This window comes from Podarcis melisellensis, assembly GCF_964234715.1.
Source record: "Podarcis melisellensis genome assembly, chromosome: 13".
Lineage (NCBI taxonomy): Eukaryota > Metazoa > Chordata > Lepidosauria > Squamata > Lacertidae > Podarcis > Podarcis melisellensis.
In genome coordinates, this window is record NC_138545.1 from 20,067,436 (window position 1) to 20,080,170 (window position 12,735).

At 46.7% G+C, this 12,735-nt stretch overlaps 1 protein-coding gene across 8 annotated transcripts in view; it reads left to right on the forward strand.

The window, feature by feature from the left end:
- The window catches only part of PPP6R1 (protein phosphatase 6 regulatory subunit 1), a gene marked incomplete at its 3' end in the record, with an annotated part of 49,981 nt that overhangs the window by 30,514 nt on the left and 6,732 nt on the right, over positions 1-12,735 (forward strand). For 6 of the 8 annotated variants that reach the window (XM_081885913.1, XM_081885915.1, XM_081885917.1 and 3 more), the window contains 12 exons: positions 308-451; positions 933-997; positions 1,855-1,970; positions 3,955-4,040; positions 4,557-4,646; positions 5,312-5,409; positions 6,600-6,623; positions 7,497-7,554; positions 7,652-7,800; positions 10,256-10,404; positions 11,124-11,298; positions 12,323-12,405. In XM_081885913.1, the coding sequence (XP_081742039.1) occupies positions 308-451; positions 933-997; positions 1,855-1,970; positions 3,955-4,040; positions 4,557-4,646; positions 5,312-5,409; positions 6,600-6,623; positions 7,497-7,554; positions 7,652-7,800; positions 10,256-10,404; positions 11,124-11,298; positions 12,323-12,405 (1,237 nt within the window). The remainder of the gene's footprint in view (positions 1-307; positions 452-932; positions 998-1,854; positions 1,971-3,954; positions 4,041-4,556; positions 4,647-5,311; positions 5,410-6,599; positions 6,624-7,496; positions 7,555-7,651; positions 7,801-10,255; positions 10,405-11,123; positions 11,299-12,322; positions 12,406-12,735) is intronic. The other 2 variants (XM_081885918.1, XM_081885920.1) reach the window with 1 other exon arrangement.

Here is a 12,735-nt window from a genome sequence, read left to right on the forward strand (position 1 = left end):
GGTTGACAGATTCAAAGTCATAGTACAAGAAATAAAAACAAATCTGCCCAGTTAATTGTGGGAGGGGGTTTCTTTTCTTACCACTGAAAATATTTTTAACTGATTTAATGTTGCTGGTGGTTTAACATTTTCAAGTTTACAACACTGTTTTTTCGTGTGACAGTGGTATTTCAAAGAGTGGCCAATTCTTAATTTGGGTAAATGTAATCAGTCGTACGATTTAGACAATATAAAGTGCTGATTTACTATATTTATTTATTTATTTATTTAATCATTCATTCGTTCTCCTCCTCTCTCTTTCTGCCAGGACCTCTACTTCAAGTACACATATAACAACTTCTTGCACGCTCAGGTGGAGGCCTGCCTTAGCAATGTTTTCACTTCCCATGCTGGGGATGAGACCATTGAGAACCACTCGGAGCCCCTCCCAGAGAACCCTGTCATCCAACATGTAGGTTTTGGTTGTGGGGTACCCTTGGTTTCAAGCTCTCTGTATGGGTTGGGGCATGAATTGTTGAAGAAAGGAGCAGAAGGTTTTGGTCCCATGTGAAAAGTGGGAGATGAGAATTGAGGATCAAGGCAGTTTTCAGGGCTAAGAAAACTGCAGTGAGTAGAATAGGGTTGAAAGTGGTTGTCTGGGCTTCATTGACAAATCACTGGATTGCAACCCGCCTTGGGAATGGACTAGCTGGGAAAGGCTCCCACTGTTTAACATCCAGAATCTTCTATCTGCAGTTTTCTTCAGTTTTAGCAGAAACCACCAACACTTGTCTAGATTTTACTGTACACCAGTGAGGACCAGAAATCTTTTAAACTGCAAGCTTGAAACCTTTTGGGTTCTTGTTAAGAAACTGGAATCCTTCTTAGTGAAATGTGGTGTTGATGTTCCGGTATCCCTTATGTGATGAGCCCCTTTGTGCTCCTCCTGGCAGTTGCTGCAGAAGTGTCGCTTAATCCAAAGAATCTTGTCTGCCTGGGAAGAAAATGAGCTATCACAGTGAGTACTGGGGTGTCTTGGTTGGATTTTCCTCAACCCATCTTCCCTGGTCTTGAACCCTCTCCCCTGGAACAAACCCAGTGCCCTGGGCAGACCCAGACGCCAATGGCTATCTAAGATTCCAGAATACAGAATCTCCAAACCATGGCATTCAGCAATTTTAGGAGTGCATTATAATGCCACATAACACTAGGTTGGGCAGACCCACTCTTTCCGTGCCCCCTTTTTCTTTGAGTTCTTTCTGCTCATTCCCTAATGCAGCCTTCCTCAGCCTGGTACCCTCCAACCCCACTCCCTTTCAGCCGGAGCCAGCATGGCCAGTGGTAAGGGGTGATGGGAATTGTAGTTCAAAATAGCTGGTTTGGGTAGTCTGTCCTTCAAGGCTCTTTTTGCTCATAGTGTTTCATGGGGCGCTTGCTAGTATCTTCCATTCCTTAAGGTCCTGACCTCCTGCTCAGGATACTTATACTCCTCCATGCACCTGGAATATTCCTGCTACTGCTTGTTTAAAAAAGTGTGAGTGTGTGTGTGTGTGTGTGTGTGTGTGCGCGCGCGCGCGCGCACACACGCACACACACACACGCATGCATGCTGCTGTAACTCCTTCCAACAACCTCTAATCTTCTGTGGGAGTGTGATGAGATCAATCCATTCTACAGTTCAGGGCAATAGTCTGACTGTTCCTTCTGGTCATCCCTTATGCATAATCAAGCCAGTTTGTCCAGCTTCAACCTATGAAGGCCATACAGATTCTAAAGCCTCCCATTCCTCTGTCATTCCACCTGTGCCTTTCATTTCCTAAGGGACATGGCCTGCAGGAACCCTGAGTCTCCACCCTCTCCAATCTTCTGTTGCAGGTCTGATGGGGGAAGACGCAAGGGCTACATGGGGCACCTTACCCGCATTGCCAATGCCTTAGCTCAAGCTTCAGAGAAGTGGCCCCACTCCACCCTTATCAAGCAGCTCTTGAAAGGTAATGGGTTTGGCAGCTCCAGGGGGGTCAGGGTCATGTGCCCTGCATAGCGTCTGCTCAAATGATTCTTGAAGGACTTTGTTCCTGAAGCATAAGCTCTTTGGCTCATGGAAGCATTCTGGGAATTCCACTCCTCGCCTTTTCCGGTGGGAGAAATATGGAGCTCATCTCTGTGCTGGAATGCCGCTGAGTCTGGGGTAGAATGTGCTGTTTATATAGGGAGTTTCCATCTGAGCAGGAGCTGGAGATCATTGCCTTTCTAGGTCTATTCTTCAGCCTTAAGAACCCAAGTTAAAGAAAACTGGATTTATATAATTCTGCAAATGTGCATACTATGGGTGTGTATTTGTTTAGGTTTGGAAATCTGCATTCATATTCATTGGAGACTGGGAAATTAGGGTTTTGGGGGGAGGCAGGGAGAAAGTCAGGGCTATCACATCAATTGTGTGCAAGTTCTGCTAAATGAACCTTGTGGGGCAGCTTATTTGTTCATATGGCTGGAAACCCAAGTTGGAAATGGTTGCTACATTTTTATCCAAGGAGTTGAAGGCGGTGTATGTGGTGCCTGCCCCCAGCCCCATGTTATCCTTACAGTATCCCTGGGCGGTAGGTTAGACTGAGAGAGAGTGGCTGGTCTAAGTTCTGCCAACAAGCTTCATGGCTGAAAGGGAACTTGAACCTGAATCGCTGCAGAATTAGAATCCAGTGCTCAACACACTACCTGATCCTGTCTTCATGGCTCAGTAGTTGTAACAAAGTGCTTTTATCATTTTGGGCCCATAAGAGGCATTCATGTCAAAATCATGAAAAACTGATGGGCTCTCCTTTTTCTGTTGACACCACTTGATTGTGTCTGTATTGGGAAGATGGGGAGGGCAGATAAAAGGTCTGATGACTTGCTCTGTTATTTTTATCTCATGGAAGAATGTAAAATCCCCCCCCCCCATAGTTCCTAGAAGGCAATTGCTGATCTCATACCATCCATACTTATAAAAGAGGCTTGTGGCATTTTGAAGACTAAACAAATCTATCATGCCATAAACTTTTCTGCATCAGAGTCCACTTAAGCCGTTGCAATATACATTTCAAGCATTTCTCCTAGACGGATATTTGGTCTGATCCTAGATGACTTTAAAAGGGAATTATTAGACTGATCCATGAAGCAGAGCTCTGTCAATGGCTGCTAGCCATGGTAGCTTATATATAGAAACTTTATGTTCAAAGGCAGTAGCAGTTTGGGGGAGGGGAGCTTTCTGGAAAAAAATCTCAAAAACCATTTCATAAATTGTCACAACCTTCAATCTGATGCCCCCAACAGCCCCGGCCAGCACAACCTGACCCTATAATTTCAGGAGTGGGGTTGAGCTTACATTTCAGAGACATGAAATCCTGTTCCTCTCCCCTTAGACCTTCTCTTGGAACAGGAAGTAATGTTAAACAAAATTTCATGTGCTTGGAATGGATTCGGGCAGCTCACACATGGTGAATGAGCTTGACCTCATTCAGTGACAGCTACTGCTTTGCACGCATTAGGAAGAGGCCAAGCCAACCTGTGGTGGAACATTCAAGTGAGCATCCTGAATAGAATTTGTAAAATGAAGCAAGGCTAAAGTAATGTTTAACCGCTTGCATAATTCCACTTGCTCTGAGCTTTCACAATGATTTATTAACTTATTGGATCTAGAGGGTGGTTTATTTTTATACTTCTTTTCATCCCCAATTCCCCCAAACTAGGGTAGCTAAGGTCCTCTGCTGATCTTGGTCTTGGTAAGAAGAGAAAAAGGGAACTGGTGGGTGACAGCTGGGGAAAGGGAATGCAGATTTCTTCTGGTTGACGGGAGGTGTTCCTTGACTCGAAGCTATCATTCGTGTGTGGCCGCTCCCTCTTGTATTGTGCCATCTCCACTTGCTACCACAATGTGTATCATACAGTAAGGTCCTTCTTCCATCTCACCCACCTGAGCTGACATGTTCCACTTTGCAGAGCTGCCTGAAGAGGAACAGGAGCAGTGGGAGAAGTTTGTCTCAGGGCCCTTGTCGGAGACTAACAAGAAGAACACTGTGGATCTTGTGAGTCTCCTCTCTTTGTGTCTTACGCTCCAGCCACCCCTGATTATAAAATGGTTGGCAGGGTTCTGGAAAAGGTACTACAGGAGAATGGGAAAACGGTCCCCTTTCTTTCTGCATCCATCGGAGCGCTCTCTGTTACTGTCACATGCCACATGTACTAGGTCTTACCACGGCCATCGGAAAAATGAGCTTTGTGGCTCCAGAGTTTAAGCACTTGATTTTTGGTTAAAGGGCTGGTTTTCCAGCTGGCCAGAGTCTGCCAAAATGCTTAGCTTGGCTGATGGCAGTGGAATTGATAGAACAACTACAACTCCCATCAGCCCTATGGCCAATGGTCAGGGGTGATGGGAGTTGGTCCGTCAACATCTGCAGGGTCGCAGGTTCCCCACCATTTCTGTGGGGAATAGTAGGTGATTCTCTGGGGCTTGGCCACTCAATCTTTGCCTTGTGTTTTATTTTGTTTTATCCCCGTCGGAAGACTCACCTAATGGATTCCTTCATCTTCCTTTCCTTCAGGTTAACATGCACAATCTCCACTCGTCAAGTGATGATGATGAGAACGACCTCAAGGAGTTCAGCTTCCCTCAGGAGGCTGTCCTGCAGCAGGCAAGTGTGGCACCTTCCAGTTGTGCACCATACCTTGCCCCCTTGTCTTGCCAGGGCTGGAACCACTCCCACCTGTGTGCTTGCTTAGAAACCTAGAACAATATCCCCATCCCTAAACAGGCGCAGGGGCTAAAATTCTTAGGCCTACTTTGGGCACTTCCCCTGCTTTTCTTCTTTCTTCTCCACAAACTTTAATTTGTATCCTGCCATCCCCATTCCTCACCCCCTTCACCGCCACTATATGTGGATTCCTGGCATTCTGTTCTCCTAGTTGCCACTTGCGGTACTTTTTTGTTGTCTTCATGAGTTGCTTTGTACACAGCTTTGTATCTCTTACCCAGAAAAGTGGGTTACAAAGTGATACAATATAAAACAGCTAAACGAAATGCTGGGCAGATGCCACTTGTCATCAAGCAAATTATATTTGGGATGAGCTCCTTCCTGTAAACTGAGTTCAAACAGGGTTCACTTGGCAGATTTGGATTAGGAGCTGTTATGAGGGGAAATAACTATTGTATTCCTGTGATCTCATACAGCATTTAGGTAGATCCATTGGGCCTAGTAAGTTTCTCCTCCTCTCTCTTCCTATAGCCTTCCCCCCCATATTTCCATTTGAACTGTAATTCACATTTACCCTCATTTCCTTTTCCTCCTCCTCTTTATAGGCCTTTGTAGATTACCAGTTGCAGCAGATGACTTCAGCGTTCATTGACCACTTTGGCTTTAACGATGAGGAATTTGGCGAGCAAGAAGAGAACGTCAAGTTAGTGACACGGTTCATGGCCTCCCCTTTCCTCTCCCCTTTGCCGTGCTTGTGTGTCATCGTCTTGTTTTTTACTTGCTCTGTGCTCTTTTGGCTGAGAATAAGCATAGCCTCCAGTGGGAACAATAGCACGCAGCATCAGGGGGGTTTCTGCGTAGTTCCGGCAAGGAAGCATGCTTGTCCTGAGGGGCTCACATTCAGAACTCTTGTTGGGGTGAAGTGTCCATAACCCCACATGGGACTTCACCTGCTCATGCTGGCAGTGCATGGAGACACCTGGCCTCATTTGTACTTGCCAACAAGAAGGAGATTATTCACTGGCCTGCTGCAAAATCTGGGGCACATGTAATTTGCATGCACTTGCACACGGCACTTGGTGCTGGGCATTTTGTCCTGGAGTAAGAAAGTTGCACAACGTAGACCTGGGAAGGGACATGTGACCTGTGGCCTCTTGTCCTGAAGTTCTACCTATAGGAGATGTTAGAGGCTCATCCTGAGCAAGAGGCTGAGGTCTGTAAGCCAGTGTTGCTTGTCTTCTCCTGAAAAGGCAGGCGGAGGGCCCAGGAAGCAAGGGGAGACATTTCCAGCCTAGTCTTGAGCCCCCATTCTTTTGATCATTGGGGGGGGGGGAATGGATCATGAAAAGAGCCCTAGTGGTCAGACCAAAGGCTGTTCTTGTCCAGCATCCTGCATCGCTTTCTGGCCATAGAGATGCTTCCGAGAAGCCCACAAGCAGCGCAGGATAGGTTCCGTCAGCCATTTGGAATGGAAGGGTGACCAGGTTCTTGAGGAGGAAGAATGAGATTTCTTCCAGACCCAGCTACCACCTGAGTCTCTGGCTCCAAACATGCTTTGCTCAATTCGCTAACTAGATCATCTTGCCTGGTAAGGAAGAAGGTGCCTTGGATTCCTGGGTCCTGTTACCATCTAAATATTTAATGTTCTCAGCAAAGATTGCCCAAGAGTTTGTCCTCTGCCTCCCCTCCCCCCCTTTTGGCAACAGCTTCAGCATGAACCCCATCTTTCTAAAGGGCTGAAATAGCGCAATAGAGGGAGTCTAGGGTGACATGGAGAATTCGCTCACCCCACCCCAGGGCAGTCTTTCTTTTCCCAGCCCCCCTGATTTCATGTGTCTGCCTCTCTCTCTCTTTCTCTCCCTCTCTCCCTCTCTCTGCCTATCTGCCCTGCAGTGCTCACTTCCGACAGCTGAAAAGGTAATGCCTAACACGCTGCTATGCTCCTCTCCAGCCACAGGCGGGGGTGTTGGGCTACATCCGTCCCCCGCATCTGTGCAGTGCCACCTACCTCTTCCCTGGTTAAGGGTGCACCACCCAAGCAGATCAGACTAGAAGTGAAAGCCCAGGTGTATTCTGCATGCGCACATATTGAGCTTCCCTTTTGTATGTGTGCTTTAAAGTATAGCTTTGTGCTCTGAACCCTTTGGAAATAAGATGGACAAAACAACAAGGGCATGGAAAAAACACTGGTAGCTCGGTTGGTAGAGCATGAGACTCCTAATCTCTAGGTCATGGGTTTGATCCCTAGATTGTGCAAAAGGTTCCTAGATTGTACAATTCTATGGCTGGTACATGGCCTGGGTGGCTTCTCCTCTCCTGACAGCAACTCACGGGTGTTTTAGTTCTGGCTGCCGCTATGACTGTCCCTGCCATTACGTAGATAATACCGGGAACAGAAAAGGGATCTGAAGCTAGTTCTTCTTATGGGAAGTGTTCAGAGGCAAAGCGCACGCTAGCTTGGGGATCCTGTCCAGGTGGGAGAGGCAGATCTATGAAAATGCTCATGTGGGGAGAAGTTGCCTCTCTATATGAACTAAGATGTCCTTAGGCAATCTGCTGTCTCTGTCTCATGCCACCACCCCCAATCTCCAATCTCTTGAGGTAAGAGCAACTCCATTTGCATGGCCCCGCCTAGTGGAGCAAGTGGGAGGGGCAATCCCTTCTCCCGCAAGAAAACAAAGCTTCGTGGTAGGTTCAGTGCTACGTTCTTTCCCAAACTAGGCCTTGGTCCTTTCCCGTGCCTACGCGCAGTCACGTTCTGACCTTCATCTCGGTCTTGTTTTCTTCCAGTGCTCCCTTTGACAAGACGGCCAACATCACCTTCTCCTTGAATGCTGACGACGACAGCGTAAGAGCCGCTCCTCTAGAGCTTTGCTCCTCTTTGCTTCCCCTCTGCACCTGGCCTGGGCTCTGATCCATCTCTCTCCTCCACCCCTTTCTCACAGCCCAACTCCAACCTCTTCGACATCTGCTACAAAGAGCGCATCCAGCAGTTTGACGATGACGACGAGGCTGACGGTTCAGACGGGGAGGACATCTGGCAGGAGAAGGAGGCTGCTGTCTCTTCTGGTATGGCACAGCCTACCACAGTCAGGTAGGAGACGATCCCCTGCCCAAAGACCTCCTGGTGCTCCCCAAATTGGCTTTGGACTAAGTGTGCCGATTGGTTCCTTTCGCTCTTACTTTCCTCCCTTCACACAGAAGAATTTTCCTTCGTGTTCATCGTGCTCACTTTGATTTTCATAAACTTCTTCCAAGCGCACTTTATGCATTTAATATTTGTAAAAAATATTTATATACCACCTGGTACAATCTGCCTTAATGTGGTGTACATGAATATAAAGTGTGCTGAAACAATCAGAACAGTGAATAAGATGCATCTGTCATTGACTGACTCCCCAACAGTAAATACCAGAGTACAGGCCTTTTTCTTTCCCCTAATTTTATTTATTTATTTATTGAATTTATATGCCGCCCTATACCCAGGGGTCTCAGGGCAGTTCACAGAATAAAATCAAGATATAAAACCACAAAATACATAATAAAAATAAAAACAACAACCCAATAGCCCTCCCCAAAAAAACACATTTTAAAAGGGCATAGGATGTCAATCAGATCAACCAAAGGCATGGTTAAAAAGGAATGTTTTTGCCTGGCCTAAAGGCGTATAATGAAGGCGCCAGGCGAACTTCCCTGGGGAGAGCATTCCACAGACGGGAAGCCGCTGCAGAGAAGGCCCGTCCTCGCCAATGAACTAGTATCAATGAACTCATATTTCTCCTGCTTTGACTCTTATAAAATTAGCTTTCATTGTCTTCTTACGTCCTGTGTAAAGTGCACTTTTCTCAGTTGTCATCCTGTTCTTTCCCCTCCCTTTTTGTGTCCTGTCTCTTTTAAATCAGCCTTCGGCCATGCTGGCTGGGACTGATGGGAGTTGTAGTCCCCAAACATCTAGGGGGCACCAGGTTGGTGAAGACTGCTTTAGTTGGACTCTTTAGATTTGCTGTGATAGGGCTTTCTGCTCATAGGGAAGAGGGCATCCTCAAATGGGGAAGCAGCCCTCTCCCACCCGCTTGCCTAGGCAGGACTTCTAGAAGCTGCTTTCTCTTTCTTTCACAGGTCTGCTTTATTACCTAGTTTTAAGTCGTTCGGTCAAGGAATAAGGTGGCTACTTCGTGGCTTTCCTAAGCCCACAAGGGCTTCATTTCTACAAAGCCTTTTCTCCTTCTGCCAGGGCCTAGCTGGTTTCTAATTTGTAATTTGTACAGTACTCAGCACAGCCTAAATTGCTTAATAATTTATAGCACTATTATTAGTAGTAATGAAATCCTGTACTGCGATGAATTGGTGTACAGTATCTGCCTCTCTCTTCTAAATGTACGTGGCCAGTCTTTTAAGTCTGCTTCTCCCCACTCCTATTTCCCAGCCATTATTTGTCCCCCTGAAGATGGTCTCTGTTTTATGCCAATTATATGTTCCTTTGGGGGATCTGTTGTCCCCCCCCCCCCACTTACCTAGTCTAATAACTCTAATACTGAAGGCCGGGTTTTACAGTCTCTGCTCTTTTGGTTTCATTCTTTTTCTCTTTTTTGCAACAAGTGGGAATTTTCTCACTGAATGAGAGACCCTGTTTTGTTGCCTACATTTTATAAAAGCCCTGTGGAGCTCCTGCTTTCTGTCTCTCTCTCTGTGTACTTTAGCTTGTTGGGAACCTATTGGAGGGGTAGGCAACAGATTTTCGTTCAGATGTGGTAAACTATTACTGCCATCAGCACCAGCTAGCATGGCCAATGGTATAATGGATGATGGGAGCTGCTGGGCCAACCACTGCTTTACACCCCTTCTCCATTAGCATTTCCAAATGCAGTGGCCTTTTTGAGGCCAGTCTTGGCATTGCCAGAAATTAACTTCCTGAACTTTCTTCTTGAATTTTCTACCATTGCCAGTTCATTGGGATTTTGCTAGCTAGATCTAGGAATTTTCCTTTTCATCAGCAGCATCTAGGAATTTCTCTTAATAGCCCGCCCCCCCCCCCCAATTACTTTACCATATCTGATTGTTTTCTTTCCATTTAGTTGTGAAGAAAAGAACTGTTCTCCTTCACAGCCCTGGTCTCTTTCATTCCTCTCTCCTCCTGGCATTTCAGTCAGTGCTTGAAGGGTGTCTGGCAACATACAGGTTGCATAGCGAGGACCCAGGCTGAATCCTCAGAACCTCCAGGGCAGCGGTTCTCAACCTGTGGGTCCCCAGATGTTGTTGGACTACAACTCCCATCATCCCTAGCTCGCTAGCTAAGGGGATTCACAGGTTGAGAAAGGCTGCTGCAGGGGAAAGTACCTTGCGTAGCAGGGGTTGGAGCCCAGGACCACTGAGATGGACTCAGTGGTCCATCTTCGTATGAGGCAGCTTCATGTGTTTCTGGTGCGGAGAGAGGAGTAGTATCTCCCATTTGTCCAACAGGGTTGGGATGGAGAAACGTGCCTGCTGTGCACATGATCTGAAATATCTCTCTTCCTTTCTTCCCCTCCTCCCCTTTTCGTTTTAATCAGGAGCCTTGGCAGCACAGATAGTGAGGACAGCGAAGACTCAGAAGAGGGAGAAGGAGGCGAGGAGGAAGATCCCGGTGGGGGAGATGGAGATGCCACACATGTCAGCAACGGTTGCGGTGAACAGACGGAGGTGGAGAGAACGTCAGGAGGTCAGGGCTCCAGAGAAACCCATGTGGTCCGAGGGAGGGATTTGGTAGAGGGTGAGAGGGAGGCTTGTCACATCTGCTTATTGACTTGGGGATGCTCTGTTGCAAATAAGAAACAGCAGAATCCAACACAGACAAGCTTTGGGAGTGGGAGGGAGCGAGCAGCATACCAATTCTTAGCCACATGGGAAAATACCATATTTTTTGCTCTATAAGACTCACTTTTTCCCTCCTAAAAAGTAAGGGGAAATGTGTGTGCGTCTTATGGAGCAAATGCAGGCTATGCAGGTATCCCAGAAGCCAGAACAGCAAGAGGGATCGCTGCTTTCACTACGTTCTGGCTTTCTTGCTGCTTTCTTGCTGTTCTGGCTTCTGGGATTCAAAATATTTTTCTTCTTGTTTTCTTCCTCCAAAAACTAGGTGCGTCTTATGGTCTGGTGCGTTTTATAGAGCAAAAATATGGTAATTTATCTGAAAGTGGAGGATTTTGTAATTCAAGCAGGAGAGTGATAGGTTTTGCTTTGGTCTTCCTGCCACTTTCCTTGTGGTCTGTCTCTCTCTCTCTCTCTCTCTCTCTCTCTCTCTCTCTCTCTCTCACACACACACACACACACACACACCACATTTATGTGATCATCAGTATCTGGGAAAGGTAGAGATTTCAGGGCCTGGATTGTATCACTGGTTAGATCTGACCTCCTTTTCTAATCTGTTCTTCCCAGATCCTGACTGGGCAGATAGCCCCTCTGATTCTTCCTCGGAATCTATGGTGTCCTCGCAGCCTATGGCAGCTGACACAGGAGCAGCGGTGTGGGATCATCCCAACTCAGATGCCTCCTGCCCCACCACAGACAAGAACTGGGCCTCATTTGCAGAACCCCATATACAGCAAGAGAGGTGAGGCCTTGGAAGGCTTAACCTGTTTAAGACCAGCTGGATGTTCAGAGCAGGAGACTATTTGGGCGTCGGAGGGAGATAATGAACCAGCCGAGCCGTTGGAAGTCACTGGGGAGGCTGGTACTGAGGGAAATGGGTTTGAGGCATCAACACCTGAACAACTCTTGCTAAAGCATCTCTGACTGCCCATACGTTACTTGGCCAAGTTGAAGCTTCTTGTGTTAATATACAAAGCCCTGGACAAGTTGGGTTCAGGATACCTTAAGGCCTGCCTGAGCCCTTATAGGCCAGCTTGTTCACCAAGATCATCTGAAGGAGCACCGTTAGTTGACCCTGCATTACAGAGGCCTAACTGGCTTCAGTTGGAATTTGGGTTCCCAAACTGTGCTCCATGATCCACTAGCGTCCTGCAAGCCTCATTCAGGTGGTCCTGCAGCATGGCTGTGAATTTGTGGTTGAAGACAGGAGATGGCACATTCATTGTATTACATATTCATATTGATTTTTCATTGTATTTTTATTGCTTTCTTTTAGTCCTTACATTGCATTACAACTTGAATTCTGTGGAATTTAAATCATTAATACAATAAAATGTAATCTGTAAGAAATAAAAGAAACTACGAAAATACAGTGAAAAATCAGCCGACATCTAGCATAGCACATTACAGTTGCTACAACAGGCAGAAAAATCATTAAGTGGCCATTTTCAAATGGTTGGTGGGAGGGAAAAAAATGGGAACCAGGATTCAGTTCATTAATGTTTCCAGCCCTGTGCTGTGGGACCCTCTTCCAGCAGAGATTAGGTAGGCATTCACCTTGTTGACTTTTCAGGTATGCAGCTATTTCAGCTTCCTTGGTTAGACAGTCATTTTAGTGATTATTTTGCATTTTTTCTATGTTATTTTGTTTCCTTGTACTTGCGTATATTGTGCACAGCCTTGATATTTTACGAGTTGGAGGCATACAACTAAATTGAAATTAAAGACCTGATCCCACCTTCTGATTTTATCCTTTTGGCCTCCAGGCCCCCCAAAGCACTTGCGGACCCTGCTTCCCCTGCAGCCCCCCCTCAGGAAGTGACGCAAAGCAATGTATCCACAGCAGGAGGTGAGTGGTGACCTACATCTTCTGAAACGGGGTGGCATCCAGAATGTAAGGCGTTGCTTCTTCTCTCCCCTCCCACACAGCTATTCTTCTCCACACTCCTTGGCACCTGCTGGTTTACGTACTGTGAAATGGTTTCCCTTACTGTTGCAAACATGTGAGCGCTCGAGCAATGCATTTTCTAAGTTGCTCGCCCAAACGTCTCAGTCCCTCACCTCTGCCAAGTGATCTGCCCCTTTTGGAGGGGAAAGACATTTGGATTGTGCTTTAGGCAAACAGTTGGCCAGCCGGTCCTTTCCCTAGACTGGTAGCACTGGGACCTGGCTGCTGTCA